At 36.9% G+C, this 24,470-nt stretch overlaps 1 protein-coding gene across 1 annotated transcript; it reads left to right on the top strand.

The window, feature by feature from the left end:
- The first annotated feature begins 4,683 nt into the window (after nucleotides 1-4,683).
- LOC134283225 (uncharacterized) lies at nucleotides 4,684-18,081 on the top strand. Its single transcript, XM_062765673.1, has 8 exons — nucleotides 4,684-4,921; nucleotides 5,053-5,301; nucleotides 9,645-10,224; nucleotides 10,816-10,865; nucleotides 12,569-12,634; nucleotides 13,752-13,816; nucleotides 14,529-15,739; nucleotides 17,900-18,081. Exons 1-7 carry the CDS (start codon nucleotides 4,684-4,686, stop codon nucleotides 15,729-15,731), a joined length of 2,451 nt encoding a protein of 816 aa, XP_062621657.1. The 3' UTR covers nucleotides 15,732-15,739; nucleotides 17,900-18,081.
- The last annotated feature ends 6,389 nt before the right edge of the window (nucleotides 18,082-24,470 follow it).

Here is a 24,470-nt window from a genome sequence, read left to right as displayed (position 1 = left end):
TCGCGTAATTACGCGAGACGGTGTGCTCGCGAAAATTTAATTCTCGCGTATAATAATATTCCTTAAGATTTTTTAGAGCAATAACCACAATTCGTGAAAATTTTGTCTCACTAATCAAGAGTCAATGACTATCTCGCGAAAATAAGGTGTCGCGAAAATTAAGTGATCTACAGTATGTCTAACTATTCCGTGTAAACCTGGAAGTAGTATGCATAACTATCATCCTTTTCTGTTGTTAACATTCAATATCAAATTATGATATTTTAAATTGCAGGAAGAGAAAGAGCCCAACAAGGATTCCTAGTGAATTGGCAACAGAAGACCAAGCAGGGCGGGGAGCCAGTGTAGGGGATTCCCTGGGATCTGATAGTGAGGACAAACCCATCGTTAAGAAATCAAAGAGGGACGAGGACTTATAGTAAAATAAATAGGAAGAAATAAAATGTACACCAGTCAAATTATCCGGGAGTTACAGGGCTGGGCTCCAGTAAATTACTCACAGGTAGTGAGGACTAGTCAAATAAACCAAGGGAGTATTGGCTGTTATCAAGTCGTTTGTCAGACAAGCAAATTACTTGTGTGAACAACTGTAAACAAATGAGTAATGGGTTATTTAGTGGTTTTATTAAGTCTGCCATATATACATTGGTTTTTTTTCCTTTACTTTTCTTGTTTTTAATAAATGATAAATTGCACATCAAGTTTTTCAAATCATTTCTCAAACAGTGCATGTAAGTGAATGCCTGACTGTTATTATTATAAAACTTGACATTTTTGGTCCCATGTGTGTCATAAAATTCTCTCTCTCTCTCTCTCTCTCTCTCTCTCTCTCTCTCTCTCTCTCTCTCTCTCTCTCTCTCTCTCTCTCTCTATCTGCCATTTGCCATTGGTAGAGGTAATGGGAAATTAATCAAATTATATATACTAGTACCATATACCCGGTAAATCTTCCTATTTCATTTCACCCTTGAGTCCCCTGTAGTTAGTGTAAGAGACCTTCCATGGGATGTATATCAAATGTGGAAAATAATTGATATAAAGAGAAAATGAATTTCCTCCATAACAGAAGGACTTCATTATCCCACTTGCTTTTTCTAAAACAACAGCTAGCCTTCCTCAAAGCCTAAAATCACTTATCCTGCAATCAGAGGTGGTACACACTGATGGTCACAATATGAAAGATGTAATGGGAGGCTCAGTAGCAAGCAATATAATTAATCCCAAAGTTGCGTTAGCGCGATGGCGTGTTGTGCAAAGTTGTGTTAGCGCGACGGCGTGTTGTGCAAAGTTGTGTTAACGCGACAGCGTGTTGTGCAAAGTTGTGTTAGCGCAACGGCGTGTTGTGTGTTAGCGCAACGGCGCATTGTACAAAGTTGCGTTAGTGCGACGGCGTGTTGTGCAAAGTTGCGTTAGCGCGACGGCGTGTTGTGTGTTAGCGCGATGTCTTGTTTATCTGAACGCGATGTCGCGCTAACGCAAATGGCCCTATCTGGACACCATAAATATGTATATTTTATCCACCTTTCAACCTTTTATAATTGTCTCTACAGGCAAATGAACTCGCTTGAAGTGAGTTTTCGGCAATCTAATGAATAATTTTAATCAAGTGAGTTTATCACTTGTAGAGACGACTATAAAGGATTGGGAGATGGATAAAATATACAGATTAGTTATAAATATATAGTGTGCCTAGAATTCGGGAGTGAAAAGTAGTTAAAGCTGACCTTGATGCTGGAAAATTGAGAAAACTTCCCCAAAAGTGCTAAAAAAAAACATAAGGCTGCAGCTACTACAGAGATTATGCCTCCGAAACATCTGATCTGACCAAGCTTAAGTTATAATTAAAGCATCGTTAAACATGTAAAAGGAATATATATTAAATCTGTGGTATTTTTAGCTCTCCTGAGCCAAAGGCTCAAGTGAGCTTTTCTAATCAAAATTTGTCTGTTGTCTGTCGTTGTCGTTGTCATCGTCGTCGTTGTTGTAAACTTTTCACATTTTCATCTTCTCAAGAACCACTGGGCCAATTTCAACCGAACTTGCTACAAAGTATCCTTGGGTAAAGGGGATTCAAGTTTGTTCAAATGAAGGGCCACGCCCTTTTCCAAGGGGAGATAATTATGAATTAGAGAAAAATTAATGGCATTTTTAAAAAAATCTTAATTCGATCTTCTCAAGAACCACTGGGCCAGGAAAGATGAAACTCATGTGCAAGCATCCTCAGGTAGTGTAGATTCAAGTTTGTTCAAATCATGACCCCAGGGGATAGGGTGGGGCCAAAATGGCCGATCAAAGTTTTACATAGAAATATATAGGAAAATTCTTTAAAAATCTTCTTCTCAAGAACCACTGGGCCAGGAAAGATAAAACTCGATCATGTGCAAGCATCCTCAGGTAGTGTAGATTCAAATTTGTTCAAATCATGACCCCTAGGGGTAGGGTGGAGCCAAAATGGCTAATAAAAGTTTTACATAGGAATATATAGGGAAACCTTTTAAAATCTTCTTTTCAAGTACTTCGAAGCCATGCTTATAGTGATAATAGGGAAAATTAGGGAAACATCCTCAGGTAGTGTAGATTCAAGTTTGTTCAAATCATGACCCCCTGGGTGTTAAAATTCAAGCCCCCCCCCCCTTCAGTAAACTTTCAGTTCTGATCTGATATCTGCTTTTTCCTAGCCAATTGCTCAGGTGAGCGATGTGGCCCCTGGGCCTCTTGTTTATTTACTAGATCTTATTCTTTATTATCAGACTAAGTAAAAGAAATTAAATATTTCAATTTTCTCAATCAATCAAAACTGGTTTCTATAGTGGAATTTTTAAAAGTAAAGAAAATATCAAAATAAGATACTCCATACGTCATTTATTTACAGAAGTTCGAAATAATGTGGACCGAATTAATTCAGTGTCGAATTTTTTTGTTAACCCGATCCCGATTGAAATTTCTTTATTTCTCCTTGACGTCCTAATCCATTTGAAACACTGACATCTATTTAATTAGCGGTCTTGTTATTAATTTGTTCTTTGTCTTTAGAAATGAATAGGAAAATAGTTATATTTCTTTAAAAATAATTTAAAATCTTAAACCGGAAGACATATAAAATAAAGCCCGGAAAAATGTGAGTTATTGTTCATCACTAATATACCTTTTCTAAATCGACCAATCAGACACAAGGAGGGCGGAGCTATCACCTTGGTTGTTTACATTCAACATGGCGGACAGAATAGTAGACGCTGCAGAGCAGGGTATGCAGGGGTTTCTTGGCGACCAATATACTGGAGCACACACAAAGAGGCTTATAAAGGCCGCTATTACTGCATTTGACGGGTTTTTAATCCAGAAAGGAATACAGCGAGATGTTATCAGTAAATTATCAACCGCAGAAGTGAACGACCTGTTAAGAACATTTTATTCCGAAATGAAGAAAGCAGACGGAGAGAGGTACGCCAAAAAGTCAATGATATCCCTCCGTTACGGGCTGCAGAAATACTTTCTGAAGCTGAGGAAGGAAGATATAGTCACAGATAAAAAGTTTTCATCGAGTAATGCGGTGTTCAAGGCGTTGATTAAAAAACTAGAGGCAGACGGAATCGGGGAAACGAAGCAAAAGATCCCCATTTGTCCCCAGGATATAGCAAAGTTGTACAGCACGGTGTTTAATACCGATACGCCACAGGGGCTGCAAAATAAGACAATGTTTGAATATCTGTATTACTTCTGCAAGCGGAAACGTCAGAGTCTAAGAGAGCTGACAAAGGGGGATTTTATCATTTGTGTTGACTCGGCGGGGAGAGAATTCGTCACTGTAAGGGAAAGACCGACACAGAACTCGATACGAGGCAACGGCGGTGACCCAGGCTCCTCTAAACAAACACGGATGTATGATCGTCCAGGTAAGGATATTTATTCATTCAGTTTTTATTTTTGATCGGGTTCGAAATTGTAAAATAAAAAAAATATATAATCGACATGAGAAAATAAGAAAAACAGATTCGATCCGAATGTATTACCATGGTCGTGATTATATGATTGAATGATTCAACAAACAAAACACAAAAATATTATATTCACCTGAGCCAAGTCATTCAGATGAATATAACTTTTATTTCTCTGTGCATTAAGCTAAAAATAGATATGGGGGAAAAACATCTGTTATATTTATGATTTTCGTCCAATGAAATTTCGGGCAGTGTCTATATACACGACCGTCGTGTATATAACTTCTGCAGACGTTAGGCGACTCAGGAAAGATGGCGAGATTCGCATCGCTTGAAGAGGCCCAGTTAGAAAAACTCGTGAACGACAGAGATGCAGAAAACACCCAGCGGTCCACAAGATCGGCTGTCAAAGTCTTTCGTGGCTATTTAACAGAGAAAGGCCTCTCCCCAGATTTCGAGTTGCTGGGACCAGAGGAGCTAGATTCTCTTTTGTGTAAATTTTATGCCGAAGCTAGAACAGTTGGCGGAAAGCTTTATAAACGTAGCACTTTATTTTCCATTAAACATGGTCTCAACAGACACCTCTTAGTGAATTCACCAGCCTCTCTGGATATCACCCACGGAAAGGATTTCATCAAGTCACAACTGGCATTCAAAGCTGCTACTAAAGACCTTAAAATTTTCAATGGGATAACAGAAATCTCTCTTTACATTATTGTATATAAAAAGTGATATATAAAACTGCATGTACCAGTATTTTGATCTACAGGATAATGTTAAACTCCAGGAGAAAGTTTTTGTGGATGTGATACTGTATTTTGGACGCCGTGGTCGAGAGAATTTACACAAGTTACGAACCACGGATTTCATCGCCCGGCGTGATTCGGAGGGTAGACTGTACATTGATTTAGAGAAAGGGAAAGACACACAGATCCAACAAACGGATACCAACCAAGCTGAGGGAAGGATGTACGCGATGCCAGGTTTGTAAGATATTCTGTAAATCAATTAATCAATTTGTGAGAATTTTCTTTTTGCCATGCGACACTGTTTGCTTGTAAAAATTGCATAAAATTTCTTTAAAATATAAATTTCCATTTATTTATTTTTTTAGATAACCCTCTTTATTGCCCAGTGACATCTTTTTTGGAGTACAAGAGACGACTAAATCCAAACTGTGTACGATTTTTCCAAAGACCAAAACGCAGTCACGAGCATTGTCACCTGTGGTACGACAATGTAGCTATGGGTCATAATACCTTAGGGAACATGATGGCAAAAATTTCCGAAAAAGCAGGGTTATCTCAGAGATATACAAACCACTCACTCAGAGTGACGCTGCTTCAATCCCAGGATTCCACAGGTTTGTTAACAGGTCACCTCATTATAAGTACTAGTGTTGTTACGATAGTCGCCGACTATCGAAAAATCGTCGTTTAAAGGCCCAGATCGGCGACAATCGATTGTAAATATTATGATCGATAGATCGTTCTATTTTTAAAGCCGATCAGGTTTAACTTTTATTTTCACCAAAGGGACGTCACTCTAATTGGCGGTAAACAAAATGGCGAACGTGCATGGTGAAGAGGTTGACGCCAAGTTATATCCATATCCTGGTGCAACACGATCTAAAGTTTGGAGTATTTTGGTTTCGGAAAAAAGGGCGATGGGCCTTCATGCAAAAATAATTTACAGATGGACACGGTTATTTGTAAATTGTGTAAAAAGTCGTATGCCTATAAAGATAAGTTGAAGTTTGCAGTCACATGTCATGGAATTCTACTCGTGCTGAATAAATAAAGTTAACCTTTTTTAATAGTTCAAATTATCGATTATATAATCGATTGTGTTCTTCCGATTCAATTTGACAATCGATAGCAAAATTTGTCCGATTTTACAACACTAATAAGTACTGTAGCCGACAGTTTATGTGTATCAACTGAAATTATGAAAAATAATTGCTGAAAAAGTTGCAGCTTGTGTTTTCTAAAACAATGAAAATGACGTCTCCCTATATTTCAGGCAATTTGTCTTGAGCAACGGCTAGCCTGGTTGACCCTTGGATGGGTGACCATATTAGAGTATATATATTACATGAATATCTTTGTTATACGCCCGTCTTAAGACGGGACGTATTATGTTATAGGCTTCATGTATATATCTGTCACTTTGCAATAGCTATTTGCACGACCGTCGTGTAAATAGCTTTTCTCGTGTAGGCTCATAACTTTAATACTATAAGGCCTAGAGTTATCAAACTTTGTCAGCTGATACATCTTGGGTAGAAGGTGTGTCGCGCACAAAAAGTAGGTCGCTCTGACCTATAATTAAAAAGTTATAGCCAAATATGGAAAAATCTTGTCCGGTCCGTAACTAGAAAACTATTAGACTTAGGATCATCAAACTTGGCCAGTTTATGCATCTTAGGTAGAAGGTGTGTCGCGACCTATTTCAAGGTCACTGTGACCTTTAATTTAAGTGGAATTTTAAAAAAAATATGTCTATTTTTCTATTCATTTACACATTCAAAAAAATGTAAAACTATTGCACTAACCTTATTAGAAAAATGTTAAATCAAGAAAATACTTATTGTTTTTAGCATATACTTGACAGCAATTTGATCAAATATAATGTATGTTAGGAGAAATTCTTCCATGTCATGAGTCTAATTATCAAGCACTGGTCAAGAAGAATTTTGATAACAGAAAATTGCATGTCAAATTAGAGAGAGAAATTAATGATTTAGTGAAAGGAGTAGCTGTAAGATCATCAGGTGCTATCAATCCCTTGAGTATTGGGCCAAATGGGTAATGCCTGGTTTGATTAAAAATAATTCTTGTTGGCTAGCCTTAGTTTTAAAATGAATTTGTATAAATTGAAAAAATTAAAATATAATTTGATATTTATATTTTTAGTATTTTGATATTACATAATATTATGAACTTAAAAATTAATTTTATGGACCAAAACGGGGTGAGCATTGTCATGTCCATATGAATTGCATATTAACAATTAACTGTCTGACATTAAATCTAAAAAAAAAATCATTGATGTTTTGTATGTTTTAAAAATGTTTAATGGTAGATAGTGCCGACTATCGAAAAATCTTTTGGGCCCAGTAATGAGTAGACAATCGAGTTAAAGATTAATTAATGTGTTCAATTTTTAAAGGCTATGCATGTCTCTTTTATTTTCTTCAAAGGGACGTGGTCTTATGGGAATTGCAGAAGAACTGTTGGTCAGTTTATATTTGATGGCCAGCCTTTTATTTTTGGCCAGAATTAATGGGCCTAGGTAATTTAGATTAAGTTGTTTGTAAATTGTGATAAAGTTGTTGCCTAATATGATAGGCATTTGGTCACATGTATAGAAATCTATGAATGTGCAATATGAATTATAATTTTTTAATAGTTCAAATTATCGATTATATAACATTGTTTTTTTAATTGTGTAAAAATCATTGAAATCTTAAAATCAAGGTTGACATGATTTTCCTGCACTTTTAACTGTTTAAGATACATTGTAATTGTAATTTTTTGACGGGCGTATCATGCTGTGGCGTGGCACTTTATTTTGTATATTGAGAAAGACTTTGAATCATTCAGTCATATACATTACTACATTTATCATTTATTGGTGTGACAGTGTTAGCTCAAAATGATGATAGGGAAACTATTAAAGTGTCCTGCATTCAGATGAGTCTAACACTCTTAGTGAATACACTGCAGGTGCAGATTCAGAAATTGAAGTTAGAGGGGCGCCAAAAGTAGGCAAGGGGTCTGGGGGCCGCCTTAAGGCCCCGAGTGGGTCCAGGGCAAAGCCTTGGTGGGGGCCAAGGGGGCAAAGCCCACGGAAGCTCTTGGGTTCTAGAGATTTTGTAGGGTGACAATGAGGTCTACCAAGTTCAAGTTGACATTACATTTTGTAGACGAAACTGTGACTTATAATGCTAATTTTGACAAATTTAGGGGGCGGGGGGTGTGCGCCCCTTAAATCCACCACTGCACTGTACTTTACTCCTTTGGTAGCCAAATCATCATATTGACCCGAGAAAGAGTTATGTCTTATGATCTGATTTTTTGATTGACATGTGACTACTAGCTATATTTCCTTGCCTGGGAGTTGAAAATTTATTTCCAGTGATCATTCAAAGCCATGTGGTTAGCCCTAAAATAAAAAGAAGTTTGTTTGCAGTTGCCTACCGACCCACTGAAAATGCACCCGACCCAAACTTTTTTCTAGCCATTTTGTAATTTTTTTTTTTTTTTTTTCAATTTTTCAGAATATTGAAACTGTTTCTTTTTCAAATTTCGACTTTTGTTTTATCAATCAGTGGTTTTTAACAAGAGTTGAGTTTATTCAAGTGTAGTAGATCTAAGAAAACCTCTTTTATTTGTTATCTAACAAAAAACCCAATTTTTTTTCCAAAAAAAAAAAAAGAATGCCTACCTACCGACCCAGTCTAAAAATTATAGGTCGGCAAATGCAAACAAAGAATTTTTTAAGCTTGGCCTTATTGAAATATCCAATTATCCTGTTCATTTCAGCTTGAGGTTGATGTATACAGGGTGTCTTTCTTAAATGTCTAGCCTAGGAGTTGATTTTTCCAGTATCTTGCAAAGAATCAAATGAATGAATTTTTTTCTTAAAAAGAGGTTGCAAGATTTGATATTTCAGATGTTTACATTAAAATATGTGACCCATAATGCCCATTATAAATCCCCCCTTGCCAGATGCAGAAATCTAGCCAATACTGAATAGTCACATGTTAGGCATAAACCAATGAAAAGCAACAATACAGTATATACTCTCCTATAAGTTGGATTTTTGGGAGTTAATTTCTGGTATAAAACTCTATGTCTGTCTATAGGCGAGCTATAAAATGAATGGTACATGTATTATATAATAGGTCAGTCCCTATGATATATAAGCTTATTAAATACAACCGACTTATAGGCGAGTATATATGGTAGTTTTTTTGGGGGAAAAAAGTAAATAATCTGTTCACAGGGAAATTTTCTCCCCTGTTTCATTCTGTACGTTTTTCTCTTGTCACGTGGGCAAATTTAAACGAGGCAAATTTTAATAAAAACGTCAGTGTGATTTCTTTTAATTAACAGAATTATAACTGGGCCAGCAAAATTGTAATGCTGGGCGGAAATAACCCTAGATTGTTTGTGTATTGTTTGTTTGTTGGTGTATTGGTTGTTTTTGTATTGTTTGTTTGTTTGTGTATTGGTTGTTTGTGTATTGTTTGTTTGTTTGTGTATTGGTTGTTTGTATATTGTTTGTTTGTTTGTGTATTGTTTGTTTGTTTGTGTATTGTTTGTTTGTTTGTGTATTGTTTGTTTGTGTATTTCTGAATCAGGTGACCCGTCCTTTATTTGTTTGTGTATTGGTTGTTTGTGTATTTCAGGTGACCCGTCCTGCCCAGTGTATTGTTTGTTTGTTTGTGTATTGTTTGTTTGTTTGTGTATTGTTTGTTTGTGTATTTCTGAATCAGGTGACCTGTCCTTTATTTGTTTGTGTATTGGTTGTTTGTGTATTTCAGGTGACCCGTCCTGCCCAGTGTATTGTTTGTTTGTGTATTGTTTGTTTGTGTATTGGTTGTTTTTTGGTGTATTGTTTGTTTGTGTATTTCAGGTGACCCGTCCTTTGTTTGTTTGTGTATTGTTTGTTTGTGTATTGTTTGTTTGTGTATTTCAGGTGACCCGTCCTGCCCCGTGACGTCTTTTAAGAAATATATCTCCAAGTTACATCCTGACAACCCAAACTTCTGGCAGCGAGCCAAGAAAAGAGTCAGAGACTCAGACGGGCAGTGGTATGATAAAGCTTCTTTAGGGAAGAACACCCTCAACTCGTTTATGTCTAGCCTGAGCGAGGAGGCGGGTCTTAGTCAGAGGTATACCAATCACTGTATCAAGACCACCAGCGTCGCAGTGTTAGACAACCAGGTGGTTGACGTAACGTCCCACAATTCCAGACTGGAGGACCAGAGGAAGAGGGAAATGTCCGACATTCTGTGCCAAAATCTTCCGTCTATATCCGCCACGACTGGATTCCAGAATACTGCTGCGTCATCAACTCCGACTCACACAAACTCTTGGTCTGGAAAAGACGATCATTTCACCGGAATGAACGAGTACAGGAATCTACTGGTGGGCGACGCGGCCAGTGCATGGAAGCGTCTGATTGGACGGTTTTACTGGCTCAACGATAGCGACATCGCCAAACATCTGATTGAGGTTCACGAAATCCACTGCCATGGCTCATGTCCTTTAGAAAGGTATGTATGGCCAAGAAAAAAAAATGTTCGTTTCGGCTTTCAGGCTGAAAAAATATAGGGTAGGTAGGAAGGCAATTTTTTTTTGGGTAAATTTTTTTTACTTCTTTAATCAAAACGTGTATAGAAGTAACATTAATGAAAAAAGAAATGGTGTTTTCAATCATTTCTGTGACTTAAACTTACAATAGAAAGGTGACTCAAACTTCTTTCTGTCTTGAAAAGCTTGCAAAGTTGGAGACTAATTCCCTGGGTGAAATCTTGCACTTCATGGGACAAAAGCATTAAAAAATATTTTAGGGTCGGCACTATAAATTGGGGTCGGTTGGGAAAGCGGAAACAAACATATTTTTTTTCTAGGCCTAATCCAGAACTGAACTTTAAAATTCTGAAAAATTGCTATATATAAACAATTCTGAAATACTTCTTCCTTAATTCAGAAAAAAAAGAGGGAGGTGATTTGTTGTTTTTATTTCATTGATAAAGCATTAAAAAGGATCAATGAGGCACCCTTGGAACAGATGAGATAGGGCCTGAAAACCAAGAAATTATTTTTTTATGGCCTTATTTTGATGTTTTTTTTATTCTTTGTAGAACACAGGATACACCGAACTCAGGACCAGTGATCTCAAACAAACAACAGGGTAAGTCTGTAATACTGTAAACCAACTTTTATTCACCTGCGAGAAAAGTTCATGAGTTTCACGAATATTTCTCGCCGCAAACGGATCCTTCAAGTCTCTGTATCTATAAACAACAGATCAAAAATGGCTTCATCCAAAAAAAAAATCATCGCAAAATAGTTTACCCTCATAAAATCGTGAAATAAAGTCGTCGCGAATAAAAGTTGGTTTACAGTAGTTCTGGTGCAGATAGTGAGATACAGTAAAAAAGAACTTTTTTTTTTCTACAGCCGTAACACTTAAATTAAGGTACTTGGACACAGATTTGAAGTTCTTATTTTCTCTATAATATTACGACTTATATATTTTAATAGCATTTCACACAAAAATTAATTAAAAATCTTATTTCATATAAAAGATATTATTTTTTCAAATTTTTTGGCGGGTTTGATTGACACATCCTTGCACCTTTACAAATTTAATTTTCTTCTTAATCCTTAGGTAAAGTGGCAATCTCGTTGTATATAAATAGAGAGGCGTAGTCACAAACTTAAAAGTGGGGGGCTCAACTAAATTCTTTGACAAGCAAAAAAAAAAAAAAAAAAAAAACCAACTTTAAAAGTGGGGGGGGGGCTAACTCCAGAAATTCTTTGACAAGCAAAAAAAAAAAAAAAAAAAAAAACCATACACTGGCCCCCCCCCCCCAGATCTGAAAGTGGGGGGGGCTAGTGCCCCCGCTGCCCCCCTTGTGACTACGCCTATGAAATGGAAAATATCAATACTATAATCCAGAAAATTCAGAGTAGACATGTTCAAAAGCAAAACAAACAATATATTGTCAGTCCATGCAGTTGTGGTAAGCAGACTGTGACGATTTAGAACGCACCCAGTGAATTCTAAACATAAACAAAAACAGAACTCTTGCCCTGTTTACAAAAACTGTGTACATAACACGAGTGTGCTCGATTTGCTAAACTATGTACGCAACTCTTAGTTCGGAATGACGATACTTGTTAAGGAGTTTTGTTTTCTAACATCTCTACTCTGTTTAAAATTATTTTTCTGGATAAAAGTTTAAATATTTCTCATTAATACACAACAAGATTGCCACTTTTCCTAAGGATTAAGAATAAGGTAAAAATTTGTGAAAGTGCAAGCATGTGTCAATCAAACCCGCCGAAAAATTTGAAGTTTTAATATCTTTTATATGTAATAAGATTTTTAATTAATTTTTAATTGAAATGCTATTAAAATATATGTCATAATATTATAGAGAAAATATTGACTTCAAATCTGTGTCTAAGTACCTTTAAACCGTGAAAACTGTTAAGTCCGACACCTGTGAAATGGACACAATGTGAATTCAAACTTTAAATTTGTTTCCAATTTACTATTTAGTTGTTTTTTTTTCACTGTGCAATACCTGACACACTGTCTATTTCAACACAAAATTTTGTCTCCCAGTGCATGTCGGATTAGACAGGTTTAACTGTAATGAACTGAAACTTATAGGGGAGGGATTTTCTTTCCCTTTGAAAAATTATTTTCATTTTCCTTGACCGTAATAAATGCTGTAAACTTAACTGATATACAAAATTTTGCACAAATTGTCTGTCCCTTGCAATTCTTTATATGCATGTTTTATTGTAATCTCCTCAACCCATAGAATTAAAGTGATATTTTATGAAGCTGCAGTTTTAAAACTGTTTATTTTGTTGTTACAGTTCTAGACCTGACACCTTCTACAGACACTCACACAGGAAATAAGGACATCTTACTGCAGTTAGAAGGTACTGATGTGTATAGTTAACAAGTACAGCCGAATCTGGGTATCTAATAAATGTACAGTGTACTGTAGGGCTGTCACGGGTACCCGAAATGACAGTTAATTCGGGTCGGGTACGGTTCCGTTTTTCCGGAATTCGGTTCGGTTCCGATTTGTTAAATAAAGTAGATTTTACTATAAAAATGGCGTCAAAAACAAGACATTTGTTAGTACGTTGTCATTATAAGGTGATTTAAATAATTTGGTACAATTGTTGTCTAGTCAGGAGGCTACTTTAAACTAGTTATAATGTTGCTATTTCTAAGATTAAATGAAAATATTCTTTTTATTGTTGAAAATAATACAAATCATGAGCTTTTCTTCCATTACCTACCCGACCCGAGAAACCCGAAACCGAACCTTAAAAAATCAGAACCGACCCGACCCGAAAAATTTTGGAACCGTGACAGCCCTAGTGTACTGCAAATCAGTTTTTATTCTGACATGAGAATTTTAATTTTTACATAATTAGGCAGACAATGTGCTCATGAAAATTTATAGTATTCCTCCGAATTTTAAAAATTAATGCAAGGTTTCTTAATTTATTTCAAGCTGATACAAAATCATGCAAGTCGTATTTCTCTTTCCCAGATCTAGAGTTGATGCCCTTCTTGTGGATAACAGATTCTTCTTACCTTTTGTTTGGACTGTAATGTTTTTATGCCTCCCCCCCTCCCTTGGAAGAAGGGAGGGCATATTGCTGCTGTCAGTCGGTCCATTTGATCTCTGTTCATTTTCTGCACAACTGTTGCACATACTGATATGAAATTTGGTTTACAGGTATATCAGATGAATATCTAGGTCAAGTTTTGTTTTGGGTACAATCGCACCATTTTTGACAGAGTTATGCCCTTGGACTTAAACTATTTGCAGTTTCCCTTCATTTTCTTTTGAGAGGTTGCACACATTGAAATTGAAATGGAATTTAGATACAGATTAGTCAGATGAATATCTAGGCCAAGTTCTGTTTTTGGTACGATGACAGAGTTATGCCCCTTGGACTTAGAAAAATTCCAATCATTTGCAGTTTCAGTTCATTTTCTTTGGAGAGGTTTTACAAACATCTCTTGTTCTGTTGACAGTTGACGAGGAAGCGGAGTCCATTGATGAAGACTCGAGTGATGACAGTGACCTACAGGGGGACGAGGTACGTCACTACAGATGTTAATGAAGCTCTAAACAAAGCACACTAAAGAGTTCTAATTGTAGGATAGTTTTAAAGGGGGATGAGGTACAGTTGTATGTCACTACAGATGTGTTGGAAGTTAAGGAAGGTCTAAACAATGCACACTAAAGAGTTCTAATGTAGGGTAGTTTTACAGGGGGATTGGGTACGTCACTAAAGATGTGTGGCATGTTAAGGAAGCTCAAAACAAAGCACACTAAAGAGTTCTAATTGTAGGGTAGTTTTACAGGGGGGACGAGCTCTAAACAATAAACCCTAAAGAGTTCTAATTGTAGGATAGTTTTACAGGGGGATGGGGTACGTCACTAAAGATGTGTGGCAAGTTAAGGAAGTTCTAAACAATGCACACTAAAGAGTTCTAATTGTAGGGTAGTTTTATGCAGCTGTAATAGTGATCTGCCCTTATAAATGAGAAAAAAAATTTTTTTTTACAGTTTATTAACTTTGCAGAAATTGAACATTGTGAAATGAAATTTGGTATACAGATTTATCATAAGAATAGGTTGTTAAGGTACAATCAAGAAATTTTTGAGGGATTAATGCCCCTTGGGTTAAAAAAATATTCATTGGGGGAGGGGGGGGTTAAGTGTTTTACAAACATCTCTTCCCGTGTCTTATCTTTTTTAGGTACCAAGTTGTCTGTAAATCTAAACCTTTTGTTCTTCTCTCCCAGGATTTCGATATCAAACAAGAACAGTTGTCTGAGGATGACACCCCGCCCACCTCACCGGGGTCAACCCACCCTAGAACTCGCCAAACAGCGCCATCTACCAGCATACACACAAATAATCCAGGGGGAGACAACCTCGCATTGACTGAAGTAAAATTAGAACCCGTGGAGACCTTTTCCAGCAATTTTCCATTGGGAAATTTCACAGCTGACAAATCAAGGCCTCAAAAGGATCCAGTATTGACAAACACTGACTATTCTATACCCATCCCTACTTCATCTCATTCCTCTGTGACAAGTAACACAGCTCCAACAAGGCCTTTTATACCAAAGATAATACAGAAAGCTATGCAGGAGTCAGACAGAACTGGTACAGGTGCACCGAGAACAGCTCCATCTAGTGTCAATTTTGTTTATCCACTCCTGAACACGGTGACATCTAGTGTTAAACAAGTTCATCCACCCTCTTCTCAAAACTCTGTTGTGGCACAGAATATAAACCCAGTGACACCACCCACTAACATAATCAGAGCACAGCTACCTCTTACACTGAACAGTCCTGCTGCTGGAAATGCAGTTAATCTACCTCAGAGTATACCCTACTTTACCATACAGCGGGGAAATGCGCTATATCTACAGCAAGCTCCCGCACCTCAAGCTCTACAGCAGACTGCCAATCCACATGTTCTGCCCAGACTTCACGTGCTACAGCAAGATACCACGCCACATGTGGTTCAACAGACCACCACCCCACATGTTCAACAGGCTACCACCCCACATGTTCAACAAACCACCATTCCACATGTTCAACAAACCACCATTCCACATGTGGTTCAACAGGCCACCACCCCACATGTTCAACAAGGAACCACCCCACATGTAGTTCAACAAGTCATCATTCCACGAGTAGTTCAACAAGCCCCCACCCCTCAATCTATAGCACAGACGTTTTCAAATTTTGTCAACCCTCTGACAACTTCGTTATCTCCACCAGGGGGAGCTGATGTTCACTCTGTGTCTCCGGCTTCACAAGGATTCCCCACTGAGACAACCCTCGGACATTATCTTCCTGTGGAGGAGAATTTAACAGGCAGGGATTCCATTAAAAGGCCTCTGTCTGACAGTGATGAAGGACCAGGAACCAGTAAAAGATTAATTACTGTTAAAGAGGAAACAGACTCGGAGACGATAGGGGAACCAGTTTAACATTCTTGGTATCCCATTCAATTGCAAGTTCTGAGTCAATACTAAATTAAGTATTTGTTTTGTACATTATTAAGATACACAGTATCAGTTTTAATCTCTTATATCAGGATGTAGTTAAGACAGCTTAGACATGAAATGATCCCATATACCTAATTTTTTTAAATTTGGGAAGTAGCATACTAGCATTTTATATATATTTAAGTTAGAGTATAGGGGATGCCTACTTCTCTTAGGGACCTGATCCCACCACTTGAATTTCAATGGGGGGTGTCTTGTTTGTGCCTTAGGTACAGAATTGTATTTTCTATAGTTTTTATGAGATTTATTGATCCCTTTTTGGTATTTTTAGCTCACCTGAGCTGAAGGCTCAAGTGAGCTTTTCTGATCAAAATTTGTCCGTTGTCTGTCGTCGTCGTCGTTGTTGTTGTCGTTGTTGTCGTCGTAAACTTTTCACATTTTCATCTTCTTCTCAAGAACCACTGGGCCAATTTCAACCAAACTTGGCACAAAGTATCCTTGGGTGAAGGGAATTCAAGTTTGTTCAAATGAAGGGCCACGCCCTTTTCCAAGGGGAGATAATCATGAATTTGTTAAAAATAAATGGCATTTTTAAAAAATCTTCTTCTCCAGAACCACTGGGCCAGGAAAGATGAAACTTATGTGAAAGCATCCTTAGGTAGCGTAGATTTAAGTTTGTTCAAATCATGACCCACGGGGCAAGGGTGGGGCCAAAATGGCCGACCCAAGTTTTACATAGGAATATATAGGAAAAATCTTTAAAAATTTTCTTCTCCAGAACCACTGGGCCAGGAAAGATGAAACTCATGTGGAATCATCCTCAGGTAGTGTAGATTCAAGTTTGTTCAAATCATGACCCCAGGGGCAAGGGTGGGGCCAAAATTGCCGACCCAAGTTTTACATTGGAATATATAAGAAAAATCTTTAAAAATCTTCTTCTCCAGAACCACTGGACCAGGAAAGATGAAACTCATGTGGAATCATCCTCAGGTAATGTAGATTCAAGTTTGTTCAAATCATGACCCCCGGGGCAAGGGTGGAGCCAAAATGGCCGACCCAAGTTTTACATAGGAATATATAGGAAAAATCTTTAAAAATCTTCTTCTCCAGAACCACTGGGCCAGGAAAGATGAAACTTGTGGAATCATCCTCAGGTAGTGCAAATTCAAGTTTGTTCAAATCATGACCCCCGGGGCAAGGGTGGGGCCAAAATGGCCGACCCAAGTTTTACATAGGAATATATAGGAAAAATCTTTAAAAAATCTTCTTCTCCAGAACCACTGGGCCAGGAAAGATGAAACTCATGTGGAATCATCCTCAGGTAATGTAGATTCAAGTTTGTTCAAATCATGACCCCCGGGGCAAGGGTGGGGCCAAAATGGCCGACCCAAATTTTACATAGAAATATATAAGAAAAATCTTTAAAAATCTTCTTCTCCAGAACCACTGGGCCAGGAAAGAGAAACTCATGTGGAATCATCCTCAGGTAGTGGAATTCAAGTTTGTTCAAATCATGCCCCCCGGGGCAAGGGTGGGGCCAAAATGGCCGACCCAAATTTTACATAGGAATATATAAGAAAAATCTTTAAAAATCTTCTTCTCCAGAACCACTGGGCCAGGAAAGCTCATGTGGAATCATCTCAGGTAATGTAGATTCAAGTTTGTTCAAATCATGACCCCCGGGGCAAGGGTGGGGCCAAAATGGCCGACCCAAGTTTTACATAGGAATATATAGGAAAAATCTTTAAAAATCTTCTTCTCAATTACACTGGGCCAGGAAAGATGAAACTCATGTGGAATCATCCTCAGGTAGTGTAGATTCAAGTTTGTTCAAATCATGACCCCGGCCCTGGGGATAGGGTGGGGCCAAAAAGGCCGACCCAAGTTTTACATAGGGATATATAGGTAAAATTTTTAAAATCTTCTTTTCAAGTACTTCAAAGCTATGATTAGTGATATTTATATGGAATCATCCTCAGGTAGTGTAGATTCTAGTTTGTTCAAATAATGAACGCCTGGGGGGGGGGGGGGAGTAAATTCAAGCCTGATGTGCTCAGGTGAGCGCTGTGGCCCCTGGGCCTCTTGTTACCTTTTTCATTAGAAAGATTTAGATAACCGCTCTATTGCTTAACAATATTTTTCTATTTCAGATTTGGATTTTTCCAGAATGGTTCATTTTGGTCAGAAGATCCACCACTTGGACTTTAATCAACAAAACTTTTTATTGAATTTTGTTTTTCTTTATAATCTTTGTTGGATTTTTTTTGTTCTTGTTATCAGTATTTTGATGAGTTGATGATTTTATCACAATAAAAATACTAGAAACTTGTTATCCTGTTTCTACAGGGAAATTAGATTATTTGAATCACTGAATGAAAAGAGAGAACGATTTATAGTGAAGCAGAATCTCTCAAAGGATGCCTAAAAACAAAGAAGAAAGTTCACATTGGTCCATTTTTGGCCCTGTTTTTGAATTTTGAACTTCAGTTTTAAGTTGGAAATATTTGTTATATTTCACTTTGATGAGTTGGTGATTTTATCAAATAAAAATGACGTAATTTTTTTCTCTTGTCTATGTATTATGACGTTATGAATTTCGAGAACGATTTATAGTCAGTCGTAAAATTTTTTGAAAGTGGGGGGGCCAGCCAAAATTTAAGCTGTTTTTTTTTTGCTTACCTGAAAAACTTGACAAAATGTTGAATATAATGAAAAAGTTTTAAATGTTGCTAAAAGTCAATGAATCCTATTTTTGGGGGATCGGGGGGTGGGGTATTTTTATCAAAAGTGTCAAGATACTTTAATATTAATTTTCTTACAAAAAATCAAGAACATCAATTTCAAATGCCCGGTTTCCAAACTTGGCTTTCAATTAACATTTTTTACAGGAAATGAAAGCACTAAGTGTCTACTTTATGTTGATGATCGGGGGACGTAAGGACTTGGTCCCCCCCTGTTAATTACGTATGGTATTGAAGCAGAATCTCTCAAAGGATGCCTAAAAACAAATTTGCTCTTTCAGGAAAAAGTTCTTATCACTTAATGTGTATGTGAATCTTTTATATATCACAGTTCTAATAGCTAGAATTCTGTTTGATTTCTCCACATATTTCATATACATTAGTTTTGATAAGACCTTTCCAAAATATACAATTGTACTATGTATTTTGACCCCATGACCTTGACATGAAGTTTGACCTTAACTTTTGTTAACTATTTGAAAAAAAAAAGACATTTGACCCTGTGACCTTATCAGTTTGACATTATTTTTAAAAATTTTAACATGGGTGATAGCTTCTAAATGAAGATATGGATAGGACATTCATACATATCCAAATAAATACAGGAACTTTCTGAATGCACTATGGTTATTGACCTTGACCTGTTAAGCTTCAAATCCAACTATTGTACTGTGACAACAGATGATGGAACTTTCACATTATATACATATATACTTGTCAGTCAGTGTCCCAACATCTTTTAGGAAAACTATGGTTTGTGACTTAAAGATTTTGACATAGATGTTTGACCTAATGACCTAAAAAAAATTTAAGGCCATTTTCAAAAACATGTTTGTTTGTCTCTACTGGCTGACTAGAGAAAAATGGTCAGAATCATTTTTTCTTTACATTCCAGTAAATGATTTCTTTTCCTTTTAATGCCTATTTTCTTTTCAAAAAATATGTATAAATTTATCATGGTAAAAAGGGTTTCAGATGTATGCCGACCATGCAACAGAATATTATTTTACTCTGGGTCAGGAGATGGCAGACAAACATTAATCTAAAGATCCCTAAGTTTAGAGCTGTTAAAAGAAACTTTAATCATGCTATGAGTTGGCCATGCCTTTACTGCAGGTAATTCAAAATTTAATTTAATTTCTTTTGTATCGATATTAAATTATTATTAATGTAAAAACAAGTTACGATACGCCAAATACATGTGTATATATACATGTAATTGCACCCAAACTTAAAAGGGAGTAGAATTTACATTTATTGGAAACGGCCAATCAATATTCAGAGCCGATTGTAGAAAGTGAGAGGAGAGAGTAATTTTTTGAAATCTTCCATTTTTTGCAATTGAGGTAAGAATTTGGAAAAATTAATCAAGAATCGAGCTACTCAGACTCAAGGTATACAGGCGCGGATCCAGAAATTTTTTCCAGGGGGGTCCACCCCAGTCCCAAAAAAAATTCAACCCAGAAATTTTTTGACAAGCAAAAAAAAAAAACCTAAACTCGCCCAAACTTCAAAAACCTATTTCGGGGGGGGGGGGGGGGGTTAGTCATAAACCTGACAATGCAGTTCATTCTAGAAGGCTATGTGAATTTTTATATGAATGTTTTGAATTGCGTTCCAAAAATAAAGTGCAATTATAATATATATATTTAATGCATTTATCAACTCATCACTGTCCATACTATAATGCTTGCATAATGATTATGTTTTATCTTCAAGAAAACTCTGCATAGTTGACTTCACTGATCCATACACTTGCATGTATGTATGTATTTTATTATTTGTCTTTTATATGTAATATGGTTGTATGCCAACATATTTGGTGAATCAATAAAGAAATTGAATTGAACTGAATACTTCAAACCTTCAAACCTTTGACTTTTCATACCACTTTCATACAAATTTGCGTTCACCGGTGGGGGTCTGCGTTTTCCGAGGGGGGTCCAAGTTAACTTTTTTCTCGCTTCTGTATAAAAATTTCAAGGCCGTAACTAGGCTCAATTTTTTAGTGAGGCAAGGGTATACTGGGCATTCCTAGTCACAGACGGGAAAGGGGTAGTACCTAATGGCCAGTGATGGGAGTTTCTAGGGGGAGGGGGATCCTGAAATCTGGGTATTAGAAAATACAAGAGGCCCATGGGCCTTATAGGTCACCTGAGCATTATGCAACAACTTTCCAGTGATTAAACTTGATTCATGTTTTAAGCCAGATGCTATGGCATTCACAATTTTGAAAGAGGCACCATTGATCATCATTACAATACACTTAGCAGTTGCTTAATTTGTTTACTTAATACCCATACGCAGGGTAAGGGAACACAAAATGCATTTCAACTAATCAGTAATATTCAGCAATAATCAGTAGTGCCCCTACCATACATGAACCCCTGACCCTTTGGCCTTGTTATTTAATTAATACCAAGGAGCAGATTTCAAACCATTCATTCATTTTCAGTATATAAGTACAGCCCCCCCCCCCCCCCCAATCTATGGTACCCCTGACCCTGGGGCCTTGAAATTCACAATTCTGTAAGATATGGGCCCTTGTCTATCATAACTATATTCATCATAACTTTATTTGTAGTTCATCTGCTTAATACCCTGGAGCAGAGAAGAAAATTTTTAAAGATTTAATGTATTTTCACTATATAATCAATAGAGCCCCACCATAACACCAGAACCCCTGACCCTGGGGCTATAAAATTCACAATTATGGAAGAGGCATTCTTGCTCATCATAACTATGTACTTAGTTAGTTTATTTATTTCCTAGGAGCAAAGGAGAAGATTTTCAAAGAATTCATATATTTTCACTATATAATCAATACAGTCCCACCCTAACCCCTGACCCTGGGGCCATAAAATTCATTATTATGGTAGAGACACTCTTGCTCATCATAACTATGCACTTAGTAAGTTTATTTAATACCCAGGAGGAGAATTGAAGATTTTCAAAGAATTCATGCATTTTCACTATATAATCAATAGAGCCCCGCCCTAACACTAGAACCCCGACCCTGGGGCCAAAAAAATACACAATTATGGAAGAGGCATTCTTGCTCATCATAACTATGCACTTAGTTAGTTTATTAAATACCCAGGATCAGAGAAGAAGATTTTCAGAGAATTCATGTATTTTCACTATATAATCTATAGAGCCCCCCCCCCAACACCAGAACCCCCGACCCTGGGGCCAAAAAATACACAATTATGGAAGAGGCATTCTTGCTCATCATAACTATGTACTTAGTTAGTTTATTAAATACCCAGGAGCAGAGAAGAAGATTTTCAGAGAATTCACGTATTTTCACTATATAATCTAAAAATGAGCCCCGCCCTAACACCAGAACCCCTTACCCTGGGGCCATAAAATTCACAATTTTGGTAGAGGCACTCTTGCTCATCATAACTATGTACTTAGTTAGTTTATTTGATACCCAGGGGCAGAGAAGAAGATTTTCAAAGAATTCATGTATTTTCACTATATAATCAATAGAGCCCCGCCTAACACCAGAACCCCTGACCCTGGGGCCATAAAATTCACAATTTTGGTAGAGACACTCTTGCTCATTATAACTATGTACTTAGTTGATTTATTTAATACCCAGGAGCAGAGAAGAAGATTTTCAAAGAAATAATGCATTTTCACTACCTAATTATTTAGCCCCGCCCTAGCACTAGAACCCCTGACCCCAGGGCCATGAATTTCACAATTTTGGTAGAGGACTCATTGCTGATTACAATCATGCAAACAGTTTGACTGCTTGATGTCCAGGAGTAAAGAAGAAGATTTTTAAAGATTGCATTAATTTTAGTGGTTTTGGCCCCACCCCTCAGGCCCCAGGGGGGCAGGGATCATGAAATTCATAATTTTTGTTCCCCTTCACCCATAGATGCTTTATGCCAAATTTGGTTGAAATTGGTTCAGTGGTTGCAGAGAAGAAGCTGAAAATGTTCAAATGTTAACGCACAACGCACGACGCACAACGCACAACGCACGACGCACGACGACGGACGAAAACGGATAGCAATAGGTCACCTGAGTTTACTCAGGTGACCTAAAAAGATCAAATCGTAGAAAGATTTTACGTTTTGCATTGTCGCCCGCATGGCACATTGGTTAGAGCGTCTGCTCTAGAGTCGCAAATTAAGGAGTGGGTCCTTACATCGCGGGTTCGAATCCCACTGCGGGATGTAGAGACAGGTCCTTCAAATGAGGCCTTAAAAACCGAGGTCCTATGTCACAGTAAGTGATGGCACAAAAAAGAAATCTCACTGTTCACTCATCTTCAGAGACCCTGTAAGCCCACTACAGAAAACTTGCAGCCCTCCACCGGCAAGTAGTAGTGTCTCAATATGAATGAGAAATTCTTAGATGGGATTTTAAACAATCAAACAATTTACAACACAAACATTTTAAATTATATTTTACATGCAGTTCTAAATGAAAATGAGGCACCTTGCGATATGAATGATTTACAGATATTGAAACAAAAGTTGGAAAATATTAATTAATAGCACATAGGCGTCGGAACCGGGGGGGCTAGGGGGGGGGGGGGGGGGTTAACTTAACGCCCCCCCCCCCACTTTTTTTTCCAAATGTATGAACATATCTTCGTAAGTTCAGCCACCCCACTTTCCACAGATACGTCTCAGTTTAGGTTAAAAATGGGGAAAGTGGTGGTGTTCGGAAGAAAATTTTTGTTACTGGAGTTCGAACCTACCCCCCCCCCCCCCCCCCCCCCTACGAAATAGGATTTTTCGTGTTTGGGTAAAAGACATATTTTTTTTTTTTTTTTTTTTTTTTTTTTGCTTGTCAGGTTTTTACGACGGCGTATTAGTGCCATTTTAACAATGTAGAATTTTTTTTTAAAATCGTTTGTACGATTTAATAAATCGTTTGTACGATTTAGTAAACCGTTTGTACGATTTAGTAAATCGTTTGTACGATTTAATAAATCGTTTGTACAATTTAGTAAATCGTTTGTACGATTTAATAAATCGTTTGTACAATTTAGTAAATCGTTTGTACAATTTAATAAATCGTTTGTACAATTTGTTTGTTAAATCGTTTGTACAATTTATTAAATCGTTTGTACAATTAATTAAATCGTTTGTACGATTTAATAAATCGTTTGTACGATTTAATAAATCGTTTGTACGATTTAATAAATCGTTTGTACAATTTAGTAAATCGTTTGTACGATTTAATAAATCGTTTGTACAATTTAGTAAATCGTTTGTACAATTTAATAAATCGTTTGTACAATTTGTTTGTTAAATCGTTTGTACAATTTATTAAATCGTTTGTACAATTTATTAAATCGTTTGTTCGATTTAATAAATCGTTTGTACGATTTAATAAATCGTTTGTACGATTTAATAAATCGTTTGTACAATTTAGTAAATCGTTTGTACAATTTAATAAATCGTACAAACGATTTATTAAATCGTACAAACGATTTAAAAAAAAATTCTACATTATTAAAATGGCACTAATACGCCGTCGTAGGTTTTTTTGGAAGTACGAAATTTTTTTTTTTCACACTTAGCCCCCCCACTTTCAGTTTGCTTCCGACGCCAATGTAGCATGAAGACACACATAATTCATAGTTCAATTTAAAACATTTTCACTTTTCAGAAAACTATAAAAATTAATGAGGCATTTGCCTCAGTTGCCTCAATGGTAGTTACGGCCTTGAATTTAATAACCTTGCAAATTCCAGGGGGGGAGGGGGGTCCTGACCCCCCCCTTTTAGATCCGCGCATGGTATACTGGTCAGCGTAATTATAAATATTTGGCTAGGTTTAAAAGTCATTCCTTATGATCTATTTCTTTAATCAGTACTGTATATAGTACATGTATGTAAGTGTACAAAATAAGATAAATTCCTTCAAAATATTTGACGTAAATCATCATTGTGACGTAGGCAGCGCTGACGTTAAATATTTATTTATCCGATCAAATGACGCGTAACACA

The sequence above is a fragment of the Saccostrea cucullata genome, unplaced genomic scaffold (genome assembly GCF_032062105.1).
Source record: "Saccostrea cucullata isolate Sc308-1 unplaced genomic scaffold, CSIRO_AGI_Scuc_v1 ctg870, whole genome shotgun sequence".
Taxonomy (NCBI): Eukaryota; Metazoa; Mollusca; class Bivalvia; order Ostreida; family Ostreidae; genus Saccostrea; species Saccostrea cuccullata.
This window is presented reverse-complemented; position numbering and strand designations above follow the sequence as displayed.